The 27,103-nt window shown below is 45.4% G+C and overlaps 1 protein-coding gene across 1 annotated transcript in view; it reads right to left on the reverse strand.

The window, feature by feature from the left end:
• Positions 1 to 27,103, reverse strand: part of LOC130080384 (uncharacterized) — a 132,056-nt gene that overhangs the window by 98,074 nt on the left and 6,879 nt on the right. Inside the window, exons 3-4 of the mRNA XM_056245737.1 lie at positions 24,032 to 24,361; positions 245 to 421 (exon numbers count right to left, since the gene is read on the reverse strand). Coding sequence (XP_056101712.1) covers positions 245 to 421; positions 24,032 to 24,361 — 507 coding nt within the window. The remainder of the gene's footprint in view (positions 1 to 244; positions 422 to 24,031; positions 24,362 to 27,103) is intronic.

Genomic DNA, 27,103 nt, shown 5'->3' on the forward strand with positions numbered 1-27,103 from the left:
AGTAAAGCTGATGGTGTTTCTGATCAAAAGAGATCACGAAGATGAAACTGCTAATGCTAATTAGAATAGCGGGAGACACGTGCAACGGGAGTTCGATCAGTCAGAATCAGAAATCAATGTAATGGAAAAGGCATAGACGTCGTCAGTGAGAGAATTGGTTGTTAGTGTGAAGCTATTTGGATAGTAGAGGTAATTGGTTTAAAATAAATAAAACACTGTGTGTGTGTGTGTGTGTAGTGCTAACTTTGCATGAGATGGCCGTTTCACTGATCAGAGATAGGGTGTCACTCTTTAAGGACAGCAGGTCACTGCTGCTGAGTTCAGTGCCCTCACTGGGACTCGCATTGCGACTGGAATCGGTGCGCACCATGTCCTCATGCTTCACAGAAAAATGTATGTCCTCCACCTGGTCTGATGAGACCTGAAATACACACATACACATTCAAAATGTCAGCAACATTGAAACTATGTCACTAAATTAATCAAATCTGAATTAGTGGTTCATGTCTGTTCAGGCCCGTTCACACCAAGAAAGAACAATAACAATAAAGATAAGAATAAGGATAACTATATTAGCGTCTAAATCAGCAGACAATATTGTTCTGTGTATTGTAAGCGTGCGCTGAAATGTTGTCGTCTGCAGCTTTAAATGCTTGAGCTCTTTTAACCAAGGTGGATTCTGAGAGGCTGATAGTGTTGTCATCATTCATAAGCTAGAAAAAATAAAGACTCCACCCTGAGATGGTGGAGATGATTTGGGGAAGGTTCGGCACAGAAAGGGATCTGTTCACATCAGTGGAAACGACGCACTGCACTGGCTGCTTTGGTTCTCCCTCATGCATCCAGCTCCGCAGGCTCTGGTGCATAAGTGACCCAAGCTGCATCTGTACGCATTTCTAGAGAGTTTGCCAGGACGGGTTCGTCTACTGGTAGTAGCCCTCTTCTGGCTGAGCTGAGTATGGTTATCGGACCTGATGTCTCTCCTCTACTGCCTCCCTGGGAGATTCCCATCAGAGAGGAACTCATTTCCCAGGCTGGGGGTAAATCTTTCACCCCCAGCCAGAGTTATGGAAACTGTGGGTTTGGCCCCTGAGGGGGACCAACTCGTGTATTCTGGTCTCTCGACTGAGGTTGTTGAGACCATCTTAAACCCTAGAGCTCCCTCCACGAGGAGACTTTACGCCTTGAAGTGGAGAGTCTTCACTTCATGGCTCAGAGAACACTGGTTGAACCCTATAAACTGCCCAGTTGGTTCAGTGTTGAAGTTCTTTTAGGATTATTTTTCTGCTGGACTGTCCCCCTCCACTCTGAAGGTGTATGTGGTGGCCATTGTGGCTTACCATGAACCTTTGGGTGATGAATCATTCGGGAGAAACCAGTTGGTGTCTTGTTTCCTATGTGGTGCTATAAGGCTAAGGCCTGTAAATTATGCAAGAGTTCCATCGAAAGGAAACATCTCGGTTACAACTGTAACGTCTCGGTTACTAACCCCCTGAGGAGGGAACGGAGGAGGGAACCCTCGTGGGTAAATAAGGAGGTACGCTGGCAAAATGCAGTTACGTTTTCCTGCTGAGGAGCCGAGACTGAACTCAGGCGGTTCCAGCGGTACAGCGGAAGTGGCAGGGAGACGTAACATCTCCGTTACCTCCTCAGGGAACAAGGGTTACATACGTAACCGAGATGTTCCCTTTCGTTGAGTCACTCCGAGTTACGCCAGTAACTGACGAATGGGGTTTCCAGTCTAATCACGCCACCTCGGCTGTCTTCCAGTGCCCTGCGTAAGTCTGAGCTCCCTGTCGTGAGACTAGTATGGACAAAGGACTCCTACTTAACACAGGAATACCAAGGTACACTGGGAAGCATATCTAAGTGGAAATATGCAACACAATGCCTGCCCGAAGGGAGGACTTACAGAATACACATATGACCCGCGAGCGGGCTACAAATGGATAACACTGGGGTATCCAGCCATCAGGGTGGAATCTTTCAACCCCAGGGGTGACAAGGTGGCTTGCCAAGGGAAAGACACACGCTCGGGAGATGCTTACAGGGGAAATACACGCGTGGGGGTCGCCCACGGGGGGGGGGGAACCATGCACATGGAGGTACCTAGCCAACACGAAAGCTGCAGCAGGCATGCTGGAGAAACTCAGGGCTTCTCGGAGAAACTCACCTGAGGAGAATATTGCATGTATCCAGTCCAAGGAGTGGAATGGCGAGCAAGCGATGACCCTGAGCAGATCCTAGTTACCGGCTACTTGAAGCAAGTACACTAAATGACACTGGCTCCACTCGGAGATTGTAGAATCTCGTGAATGTGTTAGGTGTCAGCTCTGCAGACGTCTGTTAGCGAGGCCACATGCGCTAAAGCCCAAGAGGAGGCCACACTCCGAGTGGAGTGTGCCCAGACCCCAAGGGGACAAGGTCGACCTTGCTGCTGGTCCACTATCAGGGATGGAAATTAGCACCCGCCACCAGCCAAATGCGGGTGATTTTGTGTTGTGGCGGGTAAACTCGCTTCACCTACCGGCCACCGTGGCGGGTAAATCAAAAAAATTGCATACTGTTTCACCCGGACGGCGGACACTTTTAGAGGAGGCACACCTTCAAACAAAAATGTGGCGTTACATCGCAGGCGTAGAGGTCTGCAGAGAAAACATCATGGTGCGTTCACACCAGACGAGAATAGAGCGTCTGGCGCGAGTGATTTCATTGTTAAGTCAATGCAAAGACGCGTTACGCGCGTAAAAAATTCCTACGGCGCGAATGAGGTGTAGAGCGCGCCGTGGTAGATGCGAATACGCCTCATTCGTGCGGCAAGTTCGAGCGTCTGACGCGTTCCGCGCGCATGATTTTATTGAGTGCTTTTGTGCATTCACGCGTTTGACGCGAATTCGCGTCTGCCGCCCGAGTTGAAAAATCTGAACTTTGGCGTCAATTCGCGCCGCGTTAACCAATCAGGAGCCTAGCTGCTGTCACGTGGTGAAGTATCTGGATGCTTCAATAAATTATTTTGTACTAAATGCCTGATGTGGTTCTAATGCACAACAAAGCAAATATTTTATCACATAAAACTTGATTTCAATATATGAGACATATTCATTTTGTATTGAATGCTATTTATTCCATTTCATATCTAGATTATATTAAATATTATTCTAATGTAAAGGCAACCAACATACTATAGCTCATAAATCCGTGTCTGGAGAGTGTTGTGTGAGAGAGAAAAAAAATCACAGGACAGGTTAATTACTTTTGGAGGCTGGCTCAAATTATCATCAAAACAAAAATAAATGACAGATTAGGTGGATGAGGCCGAGGGTGAGAGAAAGAGAAAATGTCAGTATTTCATTGAGACTTGAGATTAAATAAACTGCTTAAGTATTCTTGTAGTATTAATTTTCAAATGCAATTACACATTGTCGGTTAAAAACAAGAAAGTGGCTGGTAAAAACATTGAGTGGCTGGTAGATTTTGAAATCCACCAGCCACAGTGGCCGGTGGACAAAAAAGTTAATTTCCATCCCTGTCCACTATCCAGTGAGAAAACCTTTGCTTGGAGAGAGCCTTTCCCTTCAGCTTCCCACCAAAACAGACAAAGAGCTGGTCTGAGGTCCTGAAACACTGCGTTCTGTCTACATAGGCACAGAGGGTGCGTACTGGACAGAGCAGTGCCAAGGCTGGGTCTGCCTCCTCCAGGGGCAGCGCTTGCAGGTTCACCACCTGATCTAGAAAGGGAGTGGTGGGAACCTTGGGCACGTATCCAGGCCGGGGTATCAGGGTCACGTGAGAATTAGCCGGCCCGAATTACAGGCATGCTTCGTCAACCGAAAATGCCTGCAGGTCCCCAACCCTCTTGATGGAGGCCAATGCAACCAGGAGCGCTGTCTTCATAGACAGGATCTTAAGCTCAAATGATTGCAAAGGCTCAAAGGGAGCTCTCTGCAGGGCAGATAAGACCACTGCGAGGTCCCAAGAGGGTATGAGAGGAGAGCGAGGAGGATTTAGTCTCCTTGCCCCCCTCAGGAACCTGATGACCAGGTCATGCTTCCCCAAAGACTTACCTTCAACTGCATCGTAGTGTGTGGCGATAGCGGCAACATACACTTTGAGGGTGGAGGGAGACAGCCTTTGCTCCAACCCATCTTGCAGGAAGGAAAGCATGACACTGATCGGGCATTTTCTGGGGTCTTCTCGGCAAGAAGAGCACCAGGTGACGAAGAGGTTCCACTTCAACGCATAGCCATGTCGAGTAGACAGGGCCCTAGCGTCAAAATGATGGTAGCCACCGTCCAGAAGCCACACATGTAGGTTCCATAGATCGGGACGAGGGCGATCATTCCTCAGAGGATTTGGCCAGGGAGGGGCTATCGCGAGGAGCACCAGTTCGGAGAGCCAAGTCTGGGTGGGCCAGTGAGGTGCAACCAAAATGACCTGCTCCTCGTCCTCCCTGATCTTGCACAGACTCTGTGCAAGAAGGCTCACTGGGGGAAACGCATACTTGCGGAGGCCCCGCGGCCAGCTGTGCACCAGTGCATCCGTGCGGAGGGGATAAGTCAGGGAATAAAACAGGCTGCAATGGGAAGAGTTGTGGGAGGCAAACAGATCTACCTGTGCGTCGCCAAACTGTTTCCAAATCAGCTGAACCAACTGGGGATGGAGTCTCCATTCCCCCGGAAGAGGCTGAAACCGTGAGAGCTCGTCGGCTGCACGGTTCAGTTCTCCCAGAATATGAACGGCACAAAGCGACCTCAGACGCTTCTGACTCCATATAAGGAGATGGCGGGCAAGTTGCGACATACGGCATAGACCACCTTGACGGTTGATGTACGCTACTGTGGCCATGTTGTCTGTCCGGACTAGTACGTGTTAGACCTTGAGCAACGCCGGGAAGCATTGCAGAACGAACCTTACTGCCAGCAACTCGAGGCAATTTACATGCAGAAGGCGCTGGGGTCCTGTCCAGGAGCCCGCAGCAGCTTGTCGCTTGCACATGGCACCCCAGCACGTGGTGGAGGCATTTGTTGAGACAACAACATGCCTGGAAACACGTTCTAAGGGTACTCGGGCCCGTAGAAAGGAGAGGTTCGACCACGGCGTGAAAATCTGACGGCAGGCCCGAGTAACTGGTACTCGGAGCATGCCTGGTTGCCATGCCCATGCCTCCCGAATGGGAGAACCGTGTACTGGTATGCCTGTGCCTCGAAAGCAAACCGAAGAATGGAGTCAAGGAAGAATGGAGACATGAAAGTACACGTCCTTCAGGTCGATCGCTGCAGACCAATCCAACGGACGAACACATTCGAAAATGCATTAGGCAGTCAACATTTTGAAGGAAGCCTGTGAAGGGTTTGGTACAAGACGTGCAGGTCTATTAGCGGGGAGGAGGAGACCGTGCGAACTGAATCGCATAGCCGAGCCTGATGGTTCTCGCGAGCCAGCGGGACAGATTGGGAAGCTCCAAAAACTGAACCAGCAGGGTCATGTGAACCACAGACGTACCCACGATGGGGCAGCGAGGCAGAATGGGAGGTGGAGTGTCCCGGTGTGGGGGCACGGTCATATGCCACGTCCTGACAGAGGAGGCCAGGGAAGGAGGAGGAGTCTACTCTGACAGGGGTCTGGCAAAAGAGGGGGACGAGAGTGGCGAGGCGGAGTGCACACACTGCCATCCGCGGCCTCTGAGGGCTCAGAGATGGGAATGTTCGCTATGCAAATTCCGCAGACCCATGGCATTTCCTTGACATTAGCTCGTTTTGTAAGAACTCGAAGGTGATTGACTGACGAATGGGGTTTTGCTTAGAAAGCCTCTGACGTAACTCTGGTTCCCTTAGAAGGGAGATGAGATGCTGCTTCGAATTGCCATACTTCCTGCATGCCTGTGAGGTACTTCAGCCAATCAAAAAGTTGATGTTTGGTCCGGGTATCCTTTATAGCTTGCTGGTTACAACGTCATGAGTCAAGGGATGACCTTCCACCAATGAGTGATTACACATGTGCTTCAGATGCAATCATGCAGAGGCATTCCCATAGCATCATCATCATCAGATGCAGTATCTCGTTCCATTCTCAGGGAACCAGGATTACAGTCGTAACCAAGATGTTATTTCTCTCACCTCATATTGTTTCCATCACAAAAAAAAAATTGCGAGCACAAAGTTTCTTGGGAAAAGGTAAAAGTTTTGTAAGAAAAGGCAAAAAGCATCGAAATATAATTTGTCCTCCCATTTAATGTTTTTACCATTATTACCATGTCCCTATAGTTGCTCCGTAAACCTAAGATAATACATTTGTATTAAAATAATTCAAAATACCGTCGAATTATACTGCTTAGGTGCTTACTTTGAATTATCAGCTTAGGTGTTAACAGTTCAAATTTATATATTCAAACAAGAATAGTACAAAAATAGTGTGATTGCCCAACACATCAACACAGTCCCTCAAGATGAAACACATTTCAGCGATCAATTTCAATAAAACGTATAATCTTTCAGCTCTCTATGAAGTCTCTTAAAATTCCCTTATGTGAAGCTATTTATCATATAAAACAATTCTTTTGCAGACATAATGCGACTTACATCTGTTTGTGCCATGGAAAAGAATGAAAAGACTTGCATTACTTGTTGCATGCAATTAAAGCCCAACAAAAAGACACAGGAAACAGTTTAATATCTCATAGAGACTGTAATTACCCGGTGAGAGTCCCATGGGACCTCATTACTGAAACACTCTCATCACACAAACCGTTTTAAAAAACACTCTCCTCCACCAGTAAAGCACACACTCAAGCCAATAAAAGAGACACATCAATCAGTTTAGTTCAGGTAATTACTCTTGAGAAACACTACTGCCGCATCTTTACATAATAATGCCACATATTTAAACAATTTACACTATAAACAGCCTAGCCCTCTCACTGACAGCAATCAGAATAAAGTTGATTGATAATTACATTTAAAGTAACTATAAGAGGATTCAAAATTGAAAAAAAAAAAAAAACATTGTGACATTATTTCATGAAAATAAACACATTTACCTGCCAAATTTTAATGTAATCTCAATATAGTGCGAACTTGTCTGGATACAATTATAAAAAAAAAAATTTTTTTTAAAAATCAATAATTAAATTCAGTAAAACTCGCATACTTCCACACAAAAAAATTCTGAAGGATCATGTGACACTGAAGATAATTCACCTTTGATCACAGGAATAAATTACAATTTAAACATATTAAAACAAAAAAACAGATATTTAAATTGTAATAATATTTTACAAGATTACAGTTATACAATATTACTTTCATAATATTATTGTAATTAAAATAAATTCACCCTTGGTCAGTATATGAGACTTCTTTCGAAAACATTAAAAAAAATTAGGGACCCCCTACTATGGAACGGTATTGTATATACATTTTATCTTTCCATTTTAATGAGAGTTGAAGTGGGGTGTAACTGTATACTCAAATTTCACGATTATGTCCCAATGCAAATTTTTTTTTTTATGTTTCTAAAATAGGCTTAGTTTTCTATATACAAATATGTGTTCAGGTTTGTGAAATTTACCTGGTTAAAGGTAAAAGTATTTTTGGGGAATTGCAAAACATCCACCAGTTTCCCAAACACTCTCCATGTCTTCTAGTTGACCAAACCGATCCCACCCCAGACTCCAGACTCAGGCCTAACTAGACAGACCTTGACCTTGAGAGCAACAATCAGTAATTGGGCATGTTTATAATTTAATTTCACGATCATATGTATAGGGATTAGGTCTATAGATAGTTTGTGAAATGAAAGTGTGCTGGGACCCCCACGAGTTAAAGCCCTGATTAATGTGTCATTGATTACAGGGACAAAAGGGTAATAGTTTCTTTTCACCGCAACTGCATTTGTCTCTAAAACATCCAAATGCATTGCCTGTACACTTTTCATCTTCATACTATTTTGGTTCATCCAAGCAGCATGCACACACCGTTCGTTGAGATAAAGTACATCTAAAGTTACGAAGAAACATTTCTCTCCCACCTTCTTTATTGCTGTCCTTTAACAGACCTGTCAAAAAGCCTCTAAAAACTCTGCGGACATGTTCAGTCTGAGGCCTAATTAACTTTGTACAAGTATTCATGTACTGGCGAGAAGAAAACTAAAGCTTCACTTTGCTGGTTTTGATCAGTATCATGGAGTGAACAGTGGTGTGAACGACAACTGGAACACTGTCATAACGACTATCTCTGATGATCATGCAGCGTTACACTTCTAAAGACTCTTCACACATTTTAAGATCCAAGAGTCAACTGAATTGCTCAAATGAGAACAGGGGAGAGATAAACTTGGGGGGAGGATGTTGAATGTAAAATAACAAGAGAATCTTGTGTCAACTGCGCTGCATACATCTGTGACAAATCAAAGAGAATAAACAACGCTGTGATTTCCGCGCACCTTGACAGGCAGAGTGGAGAGCGAAAGCGAACGCGTTTCTGACAGGCGACGACTCCGGGTGAGCCTCCGAGTTACTAAACTCAACTTTTTAAAATTGCAACGCTAAATATGCGATGACATCGCAGCATGAGTCTGGCACATTGAGAGCAGTTTTACCTCGAGCTCCGCTGAAATGTTCCGTGTGTTACCACTCGCTTTTCACATCACACCTGAAAGGATGTCATAATAGCAGCTCACGTCCTGTAGACGCCTGCGCCCGAGTCTACTGCTAAACACCCTACAGAGACACACAATCGCTCCTAAACCTTTACAAACTCTACACTTTTACAGCATTTATTTATCCCTGAAGTCCACTTACAAAGTTCTCCAAGGTCTCTTCCACCAATGAAGTCATCATTTAGTTGTCATGCCCTTTTCCACCCTCGCTCTGACCATTAAGGACCGTTCACACGTGCATTTAATTATTATTATTTATTTATTTTTGGTATGTCCAACTCAAACAATCACTTATTTATTATTGTGATATTTACAAATCCACTGAATTATACATGACCTGTCTACATAGTACATCAAAGTTTATTCCAACAGGAAAAAAAAATATTTGAATGTATATGAAAATGTGTACATTTTAAGTGCTTTTTTAGGTGTCATTTAAAGTTTTTTAACACATATTTTGCTTAATTTCCATAGCAATGAAGTGAAGTTTTTTAATTAATTACAAAAATAAAATAATCTGATCACTACACAACAACAGCAATAGCAATACCTAACTAATAATACTAATAAAAATAATTAGATGTATATGTATAGATGTATGTATGTATGTCAACTATACAAATAGATCAATTAATATTATAAACAAAACACTTCCACTAATTTACAGCATGTCTAGTGAGTGGCAACTATTGGCGGAAGTGCAAACATCGCCGTGCAATAGTCATAGACAAATGTTACTTAGTAACTTTATACTCAAATGCCTTATATGTGCTGACTATTCTCAAATAACATCCCATTAAATCTTAATGCTGAAGCCTTCACTGAAAGAGGAAATCACATTTCTAAGGAGTGTGAGAGACCTTAATTCTACAACTCTTAGCATGTAATGCTTCAAGAAGAGCCCAAACAATGAGCTGCCCTCTCAGTAAACCATAGACAAGCCTCTTATCCTTTAATTAGACCCCTCAAACACACACACACACACACACACTTGTATATGTGGTTTACGGGAAGTGGGAAGGAAGTGTCCTTGAAAACCATGTTTACGTTGTAATACCCATGTCATTATACACATTTGTGTTCTCATTAAACTATAAAGAATACACACTCTCACACACACAGCCAAAGAGTAAATCAATCATTCAATCTCACTATGATCCATAGCAGCTTCAAAAACGAGTGAGCTGCCTATATATATCATAATGCCTTATAATAGATTGAAGAAAAAGTTGTATTTTATGGTAATAACATACCAACTTGGAGCATTCACAGTAGATGTCAACTGTTGTGTGTGTACAGATGTGTTTACTGGAATTTTACAACGGTTTTAAATGTGAATCATCATTAGAAAGTCGGAACTATCGGTTTTATAGAATTAATTATGAGTAAATAATGTACTTTAACTTTGGTTGCTACATCATATGAAAAGACAAAATGTTATAAACCAGTAAGAAAGCATTTCTAAAGCATTCATATAAAATGTTAAGTCCTAAGTCTTTCAGTAAAAGTACAGAGGTGAATTTCATCACACAGTCTATCAAAAATGAGAGCTCAAGTAGAAACGTCACATCCCTTCTGAACACTTGGCAACGTAAATTGTTTATCAGACACTAATGCAGGCGTTTAATCCAATTTGCATTCATATTAGTTACCGGGTATCTCCATCCGAGGGGAATTACTTCTTTAGTGGCCCTCTGAGAGTCCAAAATAACTCCATGCATAATATTGGTATCTTTATATTTCTCATTTGAGAAGCCAATTGCTTTCAAATACACTCTGCTCTCACAAGTGATTGGTGAAGTCATTTGAAGAGGCTTCAGTTGAACAAACACACAGACACACACACACACACACACACACACACACACACACACACACACACACACACACACCAGCAGGTTATGGAGCCTGTCATAGACTAGCAGTCACCAGATTAATCCACCGACTGCATTGCATCTTTGTGCCTGTTGGATCTGCCTGGGTCTGGATGTTAAAGGGATCCTTCACCCTAAAATGAAAATTAAGTCATCATTTACTTATTTCTTTTTCAGACCGCGAAAGAAAAAACAAAAACATGTCCAACTCGTGCTCATGCATATAATGGCAGTGAATAGCAACGAGCATCAAGCTTTAAAATAGATGCAAAAGTATCACAGAATGATCCGATGCGACACGTGTCGTATAACTTCTGAAGACAGAACACCAACGGCCAAGGGCAAAATAATGCATTCAATTTCTGTTTGTTTTTCACTAAAGCCTATCGTATAACCCCAGGAACACTTGGATTATGAGACGCGTGTCACACGGGATCATTCTCTGATACTTCTGTGTCTTTTTTAAAGCTTGACGCTATTCACTGCCATTATATGGACGAGCGCAGGTGGTCTGAAAAAGAAAGAAGGGCATAACAACACTAGTGAGAGTAAAGGATTCATTAATGATCGTTTAGGGTGAACTGTCCCTTTAATGTGAGAGTGTAAACTGTTCTCTGTGTGTTGAGTAGGCTATGTGTTTGACTCGTGATGAAGTGTTTCTTGGTATTGTTATATTATTATACTGTGTACCATGTGTCAAAGAAGCTCAGGTAAGGAGGACAGGGGATAGAATAAAGAATTGTAAAAAAAAAAAGAAAAAAAAATATTGTGAGGGGTAATTAAATTTATGTAAAGAAAAATTAACTATTATAATATATATTTAAATGACAGAACGTATGTGCCTAGTTGACTTACCAATTACAATTAAAACAAGAAAGACTTACTTAAGAAGCAAAATTACTTGTTTATTTTCAGGGGGAAAAAAGATATATAAATAAAACCAAAACAAGAAAAATATGTGTCAATGGAGTGAGTCAAATGAACTTGATTCAAAGGGAAAACGTCTCGGTTACATATGGTAACCCTCGTTCCCTGAGGGAGGGAACGGAGACGTAGGTCAGACTGACCAATAGGAATCTCGCTAGAGAGGCCAATCTACTTCGAGTGAAACTAAAACAAGCCAATGCACATTGGCATGCAATCATTTGCATCAGCTGCGCGTCCTCGTCAGCGCGGGTATTTAACAGCAGCTGTTATGATTGCACGCTAGTTTTTTGCTGAGGAGCCAAACCTGAAAAAGCTGGCCGCCCCAGCGGGCGGCAGCAGATGTGGCGACGGGACCTACGTCTCCGTTCCCTCCCTCAGGGAACGAGGGTTACCATATGTAACCGAGACGTTCCCTATCGGTCAGTCACTACAACGTAGGTCAGACTGACCAATAGGAATCCCTACCAAAGCGCCACAGCTGCTGCACCCCATCCAGCGCCCCATGCAAGCCTCTACACCTTCTTGCCTAGAAGGACGATAGGAGGAGGCTACACACAGAGTGTATCTGTCACTGTTGTTCCGTAATAACCCATACAGTGAGATTATTGGATAACACTGGGAAAGCGTGCCCTTCAGTTAGGAAGGAGGACGCTGCGGAAGCCACTTACTTCAAGGAGTTATGTGGGGAATACATATGGACTAGCCCGAAGGCTGTACTACATATGAGATAGTGGGTGACTTAGCCCAAGGGAAAGACACGGGCTTCCGTTAGGAGCAGCCGTGGAAAATATACACATATGGGATCCCCGTAGGGTCACACATATGGAACCCAGCCCAGATCCGGTTCTCAAGGATTCAGCGGATAAAGGCCTGGCACCTGGACGCTCCGCCATGTCCGGGCCGAGGGGTTTTTGGAGGACTCAACAGGTTTTTCACTCTGGAGCAATAAGGGTGCACAGTAGGGTGCAGCAAGCCGACAGAGCCGGGCCTCTCGGTGCTTCTACCCGTTTAGGGTGAGAACACGGGAGGAGACCGGCTCTACACGTAGGCTATAATATCTAGCGAACGTGTTAGGTGTCGCCCAGCCCGCAGCTCTACAGATATCTGTTAGCGAGGAGCCACGTGCCAGCGCCCAGGAGGATGCAACGCCTCTCGTGGAGTGTGCATGCAACCTGAGCGGGCAGGGCACGCCTTGAGCTTGGTAAGCCAAGGCGATGGCATCCACTATCCAGTGGGCCATCCTCTGCTTGGAGACAGCCTTTCCCCTCTGCTGGCCTCCATAACAGACAAAGAGCTGGTCTGAGGTCCTGATGCTTTGAGTTCTGTCCACGTACATACGCAGAGCGCGAACGGGACAGAGCAAAGCCAGGGCTGGGTCTGCCTCCTCCAAAGGCAGCGCTTGCAGGTTCACTACCTGGTTTTTGAAGGGAGTGGTAGGAACCTTGGGCACATAGCCAGGCCGGGGTCTTAATACCACATGGTTGTCACCCGGCCCGAACTCTAGGCACGATTCGTCGACCGAAAATGCGTGCAGGTCTCCTACCCTCTTGACAGAGGCCAGTGCAACCAGTAGCAAAGTCTTCATGGAAAGGAGCTTTAAGTCTACTGACTGCAGAGGCTCAAAGGGAACATCCTGAAGTGCTCGAAGCACCAGGGGAAGATCCCAAGAGAGTATGGAGGGGGGTCGAGGAGGATTTAATCGTCTCGCCCCCCTAAGAAACCTGACGACCAGGTCGTGCTTCCCCACTGTTTTGCCATCTACGTGGTCGTGATAAGCTGAAATAGCTGCAGCATGTACTTTGAGGGTGGAGGGAGACAGCCTTCGCTCCAACCCTTGCTGCAAGAAGGAAAGCACAGACCCTATCGAACATCTCCGGGGGTCTTCTCGGCGAGAAGAACACCACTCGACGAACAGGTTCCACTTCAGGGCGTAAACACGTCTCGTGGACGGCGCCCGTGCTGAAGTGATGGTGTTAAGTACCTCAGGGGGTAAGTCACCTAGAACCTCCGCGTCCCGTCCAGGGACCAGACATGGAGTTTCCAGTGGTCTGGACGCGGGTGCCATAGGGTGCCCCGTCTCTGAGTCAGAAGATCCTTCCTCAGAGGAATGGGCCAGGGAGGGACTGTCCCAAGGAGCATGAGTTCTGGGAACCAAGTCCAGGTGGGCCAATAGGGAGCCACCAGAAGGACCTGCTCCTCGTCCTCCCTGACTTTGCACAGTGTCTGTGCAAGTAGGCTCACTGGGGGAAACGCATATTTGCGGAGGCCCCGGGGCCAGCTGTGTGCCAGTGCGTCCGTGCCGAGTGTTCCCTCGGTCAGGGAGTAAAACAGCTGGCAGTGGGAGGTCTCTGAAGAGGCAAACAGGTCTACCTGAGCCTCTCCGAACTCTCTCCAGATCAGCTGAACCACCTGGGGGTGGAGTCGCCATTCTCCCGGAAGCACAGCTCGTGATAGCTCGTCGGCCACACGGTTGAGCACGCCAGGGACATACATGGCTCGAAGCGACCTCAGACGCTTCTGACTCCAGAGGAGGAGATGGCGGGCGAGTTGCGACATGCGACGGGAGCGTAGACCACCTTGTCGGTTGATGTACGCCACGGTCGCAGTGTTGTCCGTACGGACCAGCACGTCCCTGCCCCGTAGCGGCCTTTTCAGGCGGCTCAGAGCGAGATGTACTGCTAGCAACTCGAGGCAATTGATGTGCCAATGCAGTTGGGGAGCCGTCCACACCCCTGACACTGCATGCCCGTTGTACGTGGCACCCCAGCCGGTGGCAGAGGCATCTGTGAAAACCACAGCATGCCTGGAGACCTGTTCCAAGGGGACTCCTGCCCGAAGGAACGAGAGGTCTGACCACGGGCTGAAGGTCTGGCGGCAGGCCGGTGTGATTGCCACCCGGTGAGTGCCATGATGCCACGCCCATCTCGGGACTCGGCCGTGAAGCCAGTGCTGAAGCGGTCTCATATGAAGCAAGCCGAGCGGAGTTACCGCTGCTGCCGCTGCCATATGCCCCAGGAGCCTCTGAAAAAATTTCAGTGGGACCGCTGTCCTGCCTTTGAACGTGTTCAAGCAGTTCAGCACCGACTGAGCGCGCTGCTCTGTGAGGCGCGCTGTCTGTGCGACCGAATCCAACTCCATACCGAGAAAAGAGATCCTCTGCACAGGGGCGAGTTTGCTCTTTTCCCAGTTGACCTGAAGGCCCAACTGGCTGAGGTGCGTGAGCACGAGGTCCCTGTGTTCGCATAACTGATCTCGAGAGTGTGCTAGTATAAGCCAGTCGTCGAGATAGTTGAGGAGGCGAACGCCCTGTTCTCTCATGGGAACAAGGGCCCCCTCCGTGACTTTCGTGAAGACACGGGGAGACAGGGACAGCCCGAAGGGCAGGACCTTGTACTGATATGCTCGACCCTCGAACGCAAAGCGCAGAAACGGCCTGTGTCGAGGAAGAATCGAGACATGAAAGTACGCGTCCTTCAGGTCGATCGCTGCAAACCAATCTTGGGGACGGATGCATCCGAAAATGCGTCTCTGCGTGAGCATTTTGAACGGTAGCTTGTGGAGGCTCCGATTCAAAACTCGCAGATCCAAGATCGGTCGTAACCCACCACCTTTCTTGGGTACAATGAAGTAGGGACTGTAGTGCCCTGACCTCATATCGGCTGGAGGGACCGGCTCTATCGCGTCCTTCGCCAGTAGGACTGCGATCTCCGCACGCAAGACATGGGCATCGGCTGCTCTCACTGTAGTGGAGTGGATGGCCCGAAACTTGGGGGGACGCCGGGCGAACTGAATCGCATAGCCGAGCCTGATGGTCCGAATGAGCCAGCGAGACGGACTGGGGAGCGCTAACCAGGCTCTCAGAGACCGTGCAAGCGGGACCAAAGGGACTGTAGGCGTACCCGGAGTGGGGCAGCGAGGTGGAACACAGGGACGTGGCTCGGGAGGCTCTCTCTGGGAGGCGGCCCGTAGCAGGGTCTGTGTGTGCTGTGCAGCACTTACCTGGTTCCACGGGGCAGGAGGTGCAGGAGGCGGCTCGGTGGCGTTCTCGAACTGCACACTGCTGCTCACTGGCGACAGAGGAGGCGGATGAGAGTGGTGAGGATTCTGTCCTCCCACTGCTCTCCGGGTCCTCTTCGGACCCAGAGATGGTAGAAACTGCTCTTTTATTGAAAATTTGGGTACCGCTGGTTTTGAGGCCAGCGGCGGAACACAAACAAAACGAAACACAGGATTTTCCACCCGGCCCTCTTCCGGGGGAGGGAGCGATGCAGTCATCGTCTCCTGGAGAGCAGTCCCTTCCATCTCCGGGTCGCCCGTCCTAGGGCCGCTTACCCCTGGCTTTGCCGCCCCTCTTGGCGGGGGCCTGGATGGGCGGGGCGCCCTGCCTGCGACTGGCTCCACGGCGCCGCTTAGGTGGAGGCTGCTGCTGTGGCACGGGAGCAGGGGCAGACGCAGGCGGACGCCCTCGGCGACGAGCAGACTGAGGTGCCGCGGGCGGCGGGGTGGAGGCAGCAGCTGGCCGCCGCGGCAGGATGTGTTTGATGGCCTCCGTCTGCTTTTGTACAGCCGAGAACTGCTGGGCGAAGTTCTCGACCGCGTCGCCGAAGAGGCCGGTCTGGGACACAGGGGAGTTGAGAAACCGGAGTTTGTCAGACTCCCTCATGTCAGCCAGACACAGCCAGAGATGGCGTTCCTGGACCACCATGGTGGACATCGCACGACCCACCGACCGCGCGGTCACCTTCGTCGCACGAAGCGCGAGGTCCGTCGCGATGCGAAGTTCCTGAAGAACTTGGGGATCATGACCACCCTCGTGCAGGTCCTTCAGTGCCTTGGCCTGATGGACCTGCAGCAACGCCATGGCGTGCATGGCAGAGGCAGCTTCCCCACAGGCCTTGTAAGCCTTGCCGGTTAAATCCGACGAGTACTTACAGGCCCGGGAAGGGAGACACGGTTCTCCACGCCAAGTGGAGTTAGGGCACAGTTGCATAGCAACGGCCCGTTCCACTGGCGGGATGCGCGTGTATCCCTTAGCTGCCCCGCCATCAAGGGTGGTGAGGGAGGAGGAGCCACCGGAACGGTTTCTGGCAGTAAAAGGTGCCGTCCACGTTCCCGTAAGCTCCTCATGCACTTCCGGGAAGAAAGGCACTGGGGTGGGTTGCTGAGAACCAGCGCGCGCCACCCCGAGATACCAATCATCCAACCTCGAGGGTTCGGGACACGGTGGAGGATTCCACACGAGCCCGACCCCGTTGGCGGCCCGGGAGAGCATGGCCATCATCTCCGGGTCCGTCTCAGGCACCGCTGGCACCCCCGAAGGAGGCAGCGGTGCCGAGTCGTCGTCCGCAGAGAAGTCTGACCCACCCTCCGATGCAGCGATCGACATCTGGTCACTGGGAGCCCCAAAGGAGACAACCGGTACACACCTCGAGGATGGTCCAGCTTTCTCCAATGGAAGCTCAACTGGCTGCGGAGCATGAGAGGGGTGAGGGCTCCTAGGGGGTTGGTTCCCCGAAGGAGACGCGCTCACCGTGATCCTCAGGTCACCCGCGCCCCCGCCCGAAGCAACCCTCTGAGGAGGATTGGAACGAGGCAGAGGCACGGGGACTCCGCCCCTTTGCAGGAACAGGAGTCTCGACCGTAGCTCCGCGATGGTCATCTTCCCACAATGGGTACATGACTCATCCACAAACGCTGCCTCAGCGTGTTCAATGCCCAGACACACGAGGCAGCGTTTGTGACCATCCTGTGAGCCCAGGTAACGACCGCATCCAGAAACACACAAATAGAAAGTCATCTTTTTCTTTTTAAAAGACGCTCTCTATTTGTGTAAGCTCTTTTAGGGACTGCTCTCACTGGTGCTGAAACACGCAGGGGAACAGTCACTGCGAACACAGACAGGAATGTGCACCTGTCTGTGCGCGATCTCTCTCTCTCTCTCTCGCTGTCTTACCAGCTGTGAAAACAGCTTTTGAGCGCTCGTACGGCGCACCTTACCAGCTGTTACAACAGCTTTTTGGTTTGCTCAATACCACAGACAGGAGAGAGAAAAAGACGACTGTTCGCGCTGCCGTGCTGTAACGCCCGCACCGGGAAGGAGAGGTCCAAAGAAGAGGCTCGCTTAGTAACACTCTGTAGGTTTAACATGAAGCGTTTGGCTCCGAAGCAAAAAGCTAGCGTGCAATCATAACAGCTGCTGTTAAATACCCGCGCTGACGAGGACGCGCAGCTGATGCAAATGATTGCATGCCAATGTGCATTGGCTTGTTTTAGTTTCACTCGAAGTAGATTGGCCTCTCTAGCGAGATTCCTATTGGTCAGTCTGACCTACGTTGTAGTGACTGACCGATAGGGAACTAGATTATTTTTCTGACCCCTTTGGCATACATCTCTTTTTCAGCATAAAATCACTCAATGTATCAAAGTCATTTTGTTTCTCAACCAAACATATCTTGATTTAAGAATGTTTAGATATTTGTCCTGATTTGTACTAAGAAAGTCATTTTTGGCAGTGCTCTAATGAATGGTCTTCGACTCTCAGATTGCTTATTTGCAACAGATTTTCTAACAAAGGCAGATTTTTCCCACATATCTCTTTACATAAATGGCTTCTGAATGAAGCTTTTAAACAATAGAACGGAGGTGACTTCACCCAGACGATAGTGTGACTGGGGTATAAAATTCAATGTTTACAGACGAAATCCATACTTTCAAGACACTGAGAAATGTGGGGTTGCCAGAGGTATGCAGAAAAATGAGCTGAAGACAATGAGACGCTTTTGACAGTAAACTGTAGGTTGCATACAAAGAGACAGGGGTCAAGTTGAAATTGTCCATCACCCAGACAAGCAGAACTCATTTGGATGCAAACGAGTGCCTACAATATTCAAATATTCAATATATATTCAGAGCTTGGGAAAGCGCTGGACTGACGGACCCTCCCCCTACAGACACGCTTCATACCCGTGTTCAGCCGCCGGGTTCAGAGGTACAGTGCAGATGTGTGTGGGATTTATGTTTACTATGGTATTGTTGACTTCAAAAAATGAGCAATGTCAAACTCAGAAAAACACACAGACCTACGGAAAGCTGTGAAAGGATCAAATTGATCCAAATATTAGTGAGCTGGAAACTATTTTACGTTATCTCTGTGACGGGGCGATTATTTCGCATGTGTAGTGACAGACAGAGCAGTTGTGGGACCCGCAGATGAGCACGTGTCTCAGTGAAACCGCACCTGTCACAAAAACGTCAAGGCATCGGGACATTTTCTTCCTCTTATTACTCCACATACGTGTTCCCATAAGGAGTTCTGGAGGAAAAGACGATACATGTTTCACTTAAAGGGGTCATATAATGCCATTTTTGTACAAGCTAATATGATTCTTTAGGGTCTAAATTAAAAGTTTGTAATATACTTTAATTAAAAATTCTCATTAGTATTGTAAGAAAACACTTATTTTACCTGGTCAAAAACAGCTCTGTTTTCAGCACGCCGTTTCAGTGCATATGCCTTTAAATGATAATGAGCTTTGCTGACTCCGCCCCTCTGTTCTGTGCGTACACCGTTTGTAACACAATAACACAATAACCATAACGCGTTGTTCAGTATAAACGTGGGATTATGAATTATATTGAGAACGTCATACATAGAAAACATGCCGTAATGTACCCTGAGTGTAAACCTTAGACGCATTCATTGTGAAGCGTGTAGCTAGCGATTTGCAAAGATTAATATAATAATATAAAGTTTAATAACACGTTACACTCACTTCAGTTCTTCTGGAGATTCAGCAGGAACACGAATATCTGGTACCGATCCTTTTTTCATGAGCAGCTTCTTAGCAAATCCAGCTTTAGACTGACCCTCGTTTATAAAGCAGTCTGGTGAGAAATGATTCGCGCAAACATGAGAGCATTGACGTTGCTCGTGGGGAATATTCCCTTCGAAAACAAACTCAGCCACTGCGTCTTCAGCGGTTCGGATTTAGGAACATCATGACTGCTGTGTTCGTTATTGCACCCAAGAACAGAACACCACAATCGCTTAGACGCCATTCTGCTCATAGACAGTGCTCCAGCATATCAACAATGACCGCGCCGGTCCGCGCAGACTATGATTGACAGCTCGCTCATGAGCGAGGGCGGGTCTGTGTTGAAACACTCCTGTCAATCAACAATCGTGGGAGGGGCTTCCGACTGTGTGACGTCACATGGTCGAACGGCTCGATTTGAGGCAGGGGAAAACATATAAGGAGATTAAAACAAAAACACTGGATGGATTTTTTATCATTTTATGATGGTTGTGTACAGGCACTGCCAACACACATTTCAGTACAATCAACTTGAAAAAGTGCATGTACCATTATATGACCCCTTTAAACGACAGATGTTTTCTATGTCTTTGATTTGAATCACTATAAAGGTCACTTATATCAAAAAGGTACAATCATTTTGTACAATTCGACTTATGATGATACATTTCCTTAAACATTTTTTTACCCAAATGAAAGAGTTAATGAGGAACATTAACGTTGTCACTTTCAAGTTTGTCTATTAATTTGTGAGATCGCCTTATGAACAAAGGATTTACAGTATGTGATGCTGCCTTTTTGTCCATAATGAGGTACAGTATAAGGCAGACATAATGCCAATAAATGCTGTCTAGGTGTGCAGCTAACATACAGTATCAATGATTAAGGTTGTAAACAGTCGTCGAACCCTTGACAATCAGGATTTGAAATGAACTTTTTCACTCACAATTTTTTTTTAAGTTATCGGAAATTCAGAACTTTTACTAGCCAAAAATTAAATTAACCAGATTAACTATATCACAGCTTTTAGAAATATAAATATATATTATCAAATTTGGATTTCATACATTCATTTCTTATTCTAACAAAATCCTGTCATCCTGCATCTCCTCCTTTCCTGTTTCATCCTCATCACCAATAGTTTGTTTTAGGAGGACAGATCAATGAACATAAAAAATGTAGGATGTTGGAAAATAATAATGTCTTTTCTGTTAATGAAATGCTTTTTAATCTTCGCTTGCAAACGAACAAGCGTGCCGTTATTTGTTGCGTAGTGACGTGTGTGTTCAAGTAAGCCATGTGTGCAGATTCTGCACAATACGCTGTATTTAATATATCATGATGACTCACGAGTTGAGTATTTGTGATAAATCTGTGCAGATTTGGCTTATACGAACTTCCCCAGCAAAGTGAGCAAATATAAGTAACCCGCCAAATCGGCTCGTGATTTGACAGCGTTTCCCGCCACAGTTGATTTTTACCCGCATTTGGCAGGGGTTCATTTCAAACCCTGTTCACAGTCACCCATAGGAATGCCACGACAATCCAAACCTACACGCCAACCTGATCCAAATCCATCCGCATCGCCACAGAGCCACTTGAGCGTCACCCATAAGTCATTGCACATCAGACACCTTCTATTTCCTAAACGCATCAGAGCCACCTGATGCCAGCCGTCATTTTCAGCCCAGGATCAATTGAAATCCTGTGTCATTGGAAACTCTGTACGGATGAGCTAATGAAATAAACACAATTGGATAGCAGAGAGTGTGGGTCAGGCCAGAGTAAGTGCCTATTTACCTGAATGAGAGGCTGGTATAATGTATTGGAGTGGATATCACATTAACCTGCCAAAGCCTTTTTAAATGGGGTCCAGGGCTTAAACTGATTTATCTATTGGCTCCCCCAGGGGCACTTTAGAGTGTGCAGCCCATCCAGCTCACCCATCAAAGTAGATATCATTACTGCTCAGTCAGGCCAGCGCACTCACACTAACAGGTGTGTGTGTGTGAGCCAATGCACATGTGCGCTTGTGCTGTAAGAAAAAATGATAATAAACCCAAAAGGGCACATTATGTCATTAGGTAACTACAGATGTATTTCTGAAAATCTAACAGTGGGATTTTATCCATTAGGGAATTGATTGGATTGTCAAAGTGGGCTATACTTAGCAGAACGGAGTCACGTGTTTGGAGGACAGGGGCTGAAAAGTATGAGGGATTCATAACATTAGTGAAATTAAAGGAGTTCTGTCATGTCCACCTAACCCTCATGTCCTTTCAAAAACGCATTGTCTCACTTTATATTTTAGGTGTCTTTAACTACTATGTGCTTACATAATAATAATAATTGTTAGGTATACAATGTACATATTGTGTTGATGTTGAATTGCTGCTATTGAGGTGGATCCGGTATTGGTTTAAGAGAGGCTTAAAAGTTAAAGGCTCAATAGATGTAATTACATAAATGAACTACAGCTGTAATTATGTGCAGGTATTTTTTTAATATAAGTTCAGTGTAAAAACTTGTATGTACACAGTAAGTGCATTTTATAAAATGACCAATTTAAATGTTACATAGTGGACTGGTACATGTATATTAGTTAAAGACACTTTAGTGGGACTGACATTCTTTCTCCTGGCGAACATGAAAGAAGATATTTTGAGCAGTGGGTTTTAGATATAATGGAAGTCAATGGGGTTGAATGTTGTTCGGTTCGCAACGTTCTTCAAATATCCTGTTTTGTATTCCACCAGAAAAAGAAATGCACACTGTCAGGGGTTTGTGGCAGTGAAATCCAGACACTAGGAACAATAATAAACACTAGGAACGCAGAAGAACTGCACACTTACAACTTAATGTTATCGAAAGATAAAGAACTAAGGGTTTAAATACATAGGGAGAGTAATCAATGGAAAACAAAACAGGTGTAGAAATAATTAACAACCAAAACGATAGGAAAAAAAACAAGGATCAAGAACACAGGCAATTGAGCGCAGGGAGAACCGATCTAAAACACACTGAAACTAAACAGAACTGTTACGAAACGACATGAGAGGCGGTGGAAATGTATTAAAATGTTTGGACATTTTGGAAGAATATGATCCGGAGTGTGCATTAAAATTGTATTTAGTTTATTGTACAGAAAAAAAGAAATCTTTAATAGTAAATAATCTTTAATACTGAATAATTAAGCAGAATTTGATTTCATTTTCACTTTTAGCTCCCTGATCAATGAGGGACGGGGAGCAGAGCTGAAATGTTTCAGAAGCCTGTTATAAATATTATGTTTGGTTTGGTCTTGTTAGTGGCGAATAAATTACCTTTATTTTATTATTTTTTGCTTGTTCTCTTAACATTTTCAAAGCTTGTAAGTTCGACATTCCCTGAACTTCCAGTTGTCTGAGTGAAATCTTGGTACAACCACAGCTGTAAAACCAGCACCCATCTAAGAAGTAAATTGATAATTTGCATGCATAAAATGAAAGAAATGTAGACCTTATCATGAGAACTGTTTCATTTGCGAGATAAAACGCACTGCATGATCAGAGATAACATTTACACAAAGAACAAACACTGTATGTGAGAGCGAGACTCGACTGTACACAGCAGAACAAAGAGACCGAGGAGAAAAACACAGAAGATTCACACTAAATATGAATACTAATCGCAAGAATAAACAAAATATAAAGTAGTTTATTAAGTACAGTCAGGTGTCATTTGTTCAATTTGTTGTTAATGGACATTTTTTGGTGTGGTTATCAGATGATAATAATATAAGCATAATGTTTGTGATGACCTATTTTCTCTTTATAATTGCAAATTGAGGTCTCAGTGATTTTAATAATAATTAGTTTATTACAACTTGTGCATTAAAACTTATAATATAGCTTTGTGTGAGAAATAGGCTAACATTTATGTGGTTTTCCCAGAAAATCTTAATCTTGCTAGACAGCTCACAGTAATAACTTTAAATTATGCAAACTAAAGCAAACCCGAACCCTATAATAAGTACATGTTGATATTTAATATTACTCAATACTTAAATGATTAATTGCACTGTGACAAGAGCCCTGTTTACACCTGGTATTAAGATGCGTTTTGGATCGATCGGATCACAAGTGGACGATGTTAAAAAGGCGTAAACTGGGTCTAAAACGTTTTGAGCTTGTCCACTTTGGACCACTTTCAGAGGTAGTTAAAAACACATTTGACCCGATTGCTTTTGTAGTGTAAACGCTCATGTGGTCAAATGTGTTCAAATAGGCCTACTGACCTAATGCGTGAACTTTATGGGAAGCACTCAAGTCAGACAGGATTTAAACTGTGTCGGCTGGAGACCCAAGTTTGGTTTAAAGATGAAAAATGTACCAATCACAATGTTCTCTCGTCATTCATGCTTTCTAACACACACTCACAGCGTTCGGCTGGTCTTGCGGCTCTCAGAGCAGAAACTAAAGCTGATGCTCTCCGTATGTTTCCCGTCGTCTCTGGTCGCGTTCATATGTAAATTGCGTGAGCTTATTTTGTCCATTAGATCAAAAGTTCTGAAAAACCATACATATACATACATAGACCCTCCCCTCATAGAAATCAGGACAGAAGTGGTTGAAAGTGGACAAAAGAGACGGATTAAAATACAGGTGTAAACGGGAATGTGTCTCCCTCGTCTACTTGTGATCCGATCGACCAAAACGCATCTTGATACCAGGTGTAAACATGGCCATACTGGTTGTGTAAGACGTTCTGGTCTCCACTCACCTCATCTGGTTGGGTCACCACCACAGCTGGCGTTTCTTCCTCTAGATCATATCTTCTCTGTGTCATGCGGTTCTCATGATCTTGCTTTAGTTCTTCCTGATCAAACCCCTCGTTCTTCAGGATCTGTTCAGCTTCTTGTTCAGTAGGATCGTGCCCGTGACTGTGGCTTTGACTGGCTGAGGACTCATCTGTGAAGGCCAGAGCTGGTGCTGGAAGGGGGGTCTCGAGGTCTGGCTCTAGTCCGTCTCGGGTGAGATGTTTTAACTCACAAATGTGCTGCTCTGATCCTAAAGACGATGGGATGAACTCATGCGTTGAAAACTCAGGCTCCTAAAAATACAGAAAATAACACATACATTTTTAGATCTGTCAGTTCTTCCAAAAAGCTAGTCAAATTATTTACATGATATGCCATTTAATTAAATGTCAATATGATGTTATTTCTATGCAATAAATCACTGGCCAGTTCAGAGAAATCCATTTTGCATTCAAGTAAGGGCTGCTCACAAACTGTAGAAAATGTTTGGTCAGGTGACCTGAAAAATGTGCCTATTAATTACTAACCAACTAATTATAACCAACCAACCGCTACAATTACGATCCTCTGTTGACCTTTAGGGTTTTTTTTTTAATACATTTTTATAAGTTTGGCCATTTTATTGGATAATTGGATTGGTTATTTTTAATGTGACCACTTAACAAATAGTGTCCTGCCTTAAAACAGTTAATTCATTCCAAGGTACAATGTGCTCTTCCGTGACTTTTTGAAAGCAATAAAGGCACAATTATAATATTCTATATTATATATAGTGTGTTCACACTTTTAGTTCGGTTATCTTGGTTCTTTTGGTCCGGACCAAGAGAAAAAGAAAAAGATTTTGACATTTAGTCCTTTTTCACTTAACATTCACACTGACATTTTTAACACCAAACGAAAGATAGAAAAAAGTATTTTATGACGTGTAATTTGCAATGGAACTTACCGAACATCCAAACCAATGCTGTGTGCTGGGATAAATGTGCTTGTTGTAAGTGCGAAGCTACATATGATGGTATTTTGACCAGTTTAGAAAATTCCTCTGTTACACAGGTCTGATGCGAGGAGACGCGGTTCTGATCCCTGTACTAAACTGTGATGGGCATCATCGAGACTATGATGAGAAAAAACAGGTTTGCTCGAGCATTCTATCCTTTTTAGGGTCGCATCTTGTGACATCATGTCCTGTTTTTGGTTCGTTTACATGTCTTTGGTCCGTGTTGCGTTCATATTTCAGTCGAACCGTATCTGAGTTAAATTGGAAGGGGACAGAGACCCCTGAAAATGTGCATCTGTGGATGTGTTCACACATACAAATAATCATATAGAGTAAAGAGTAAGTGTATTTGGCGTGCTGTCCGAGGGGAGGCTCCGAATTCGGTATTTGACACGAACCCAGAGTACTCCCCCCGTATCCCTGGCTGGGATAGAAACCAGGCGAGAGTGAGGAGACGGGGTGGTGGAGGGATGCAGAAAACAGTCGAGGAACATAGGTGAGTCGGCTATGTACACTGAACAAAATTATAAACGCAACACTTTTGTTACCCCCCATTTTTCATGAGCTGAACTCAAAGATCTAAGACTTTTTCTATGTACACAAAAGGGCCTATTTCTCTCAAATATTGTTCACAAATCTATCTAAATCTGTGTTAGTGAGCACTTCTGCTTTGCGAGATAATCCATCCACTTCACAGGTGTGGCATATCAAGATGCTGATTAGACAGCATGATTATTGCACAGGTGTGCCTTAGGCTGGCCACTATAAAAGGCCACTCTAAAATGTGTGTGTGTTGTTGGGGGGGGGGGTTTGGGGGGCATTTGCCTCACGCAGTGCAACACATCTCCTTCGCATAGAGTTGATCAGGTTGTTGATTGTGGCCTGTGGGATGTTGGTCCACTCCTCTTCAATGGCTGTGCGAAGTTGCTGGATATTGGCAGGAACTGGATATCCTTGCAACATGGGGCCATGCATTATCATGCTGCAACATGAGGTGATGGACGTGGATGAATGGCACAACAATGGGCCTCAGGATCTCGTCACGGTATCTCTGTGCATTCAAAATGCCATCAATAAAATGCACCTGTGTTCGTTGTCCATAACATACACCTGCCCATACCATAACCCCACCGCCACCATGGGCCACTCGATCCACAACGTTGACATCAGCAAACCGCTCACCCACACGACGCCATACACGCTGTCTGCCCTGTACAGTGAAAACCGGGATTCATCCGTGAAGAGAACACCTCTCCAAAGTGCCAGACGCCATCGAATGTGAGCATTTTCCCACTCAAGTCGGTTACGACGACGAACTGCAGTCAGGTCGAGACCCCGATGAGGATGACGAGAATGCAGATGAGTTTTCCCGAGATGGTTTCTGACAGTTTGTGCAGAAGTTCTTTGGTTATGCAAACCGATTGTTGCAGCAGCTGTCCGGGTGGCTGCCTCAGATGATCTTGGAGGTGAAGATGCTGGATGTGGAGGTCCTGGGCTGGTGTGGTTACACGTAGTCTGCGGTTGTGAGGCCGGTTGGATGTACTGCCAAATTCTCTGAAACGCCTTTGGAGACGGCTTATGGTAGAAAAATGAACATTCAATTCACGGGCAATAGCTATGGTGGACATTCCTGCAGTCAGCATGCCAATTGCACACTCCCTCAAAATTTGCCACATCTGTGGCATTGTGCTGTGATAAAACTGCACATTTTAGAGTGGCCTTTTATTGTGGCCAGCCTAAGGCACACCTGTGCAATAATCATGCTGTCTAATCAGCATCTTGATATGCCGCACCTGTGAGGTGGATGAATTATCTCGGCAAAGGAGAAGTGCTCACTAACACAGATTTAGACAGATTTGTGAACAATATTTGTGTGTACATAGAAAAAGTCTTAGATCTTTGAGTTCAGCTCATGAAAAATGGGGGCAAAAACAAAAGTGTTGCGTTTATAATTTTGTTCAGTGTATATAGGCCTTTGCTCATGCTGATTGGAAAGATAATTTGAACATGTTCCTCCCGAACTTTACATCATTAAAAC

Source organism: Rhinichthys klamathensis, unplaced genomic scaffold (genome assembly GCF_029890125.1).
Source record: "Rhinichthys klamathensis goyatoka isolate OS25496 unplaced genomic scaffold, OSU_Roscu_1.1 h1tg000033l_1, whole genome shotgun sequence".
NCBI classification, from domain to species: Eukaryota; Metazoa; Chordata; class Actinopteri; order Cypriniformes; family Leuciscidae; genus Rhinichthys; species Rhinichthys klamathensis.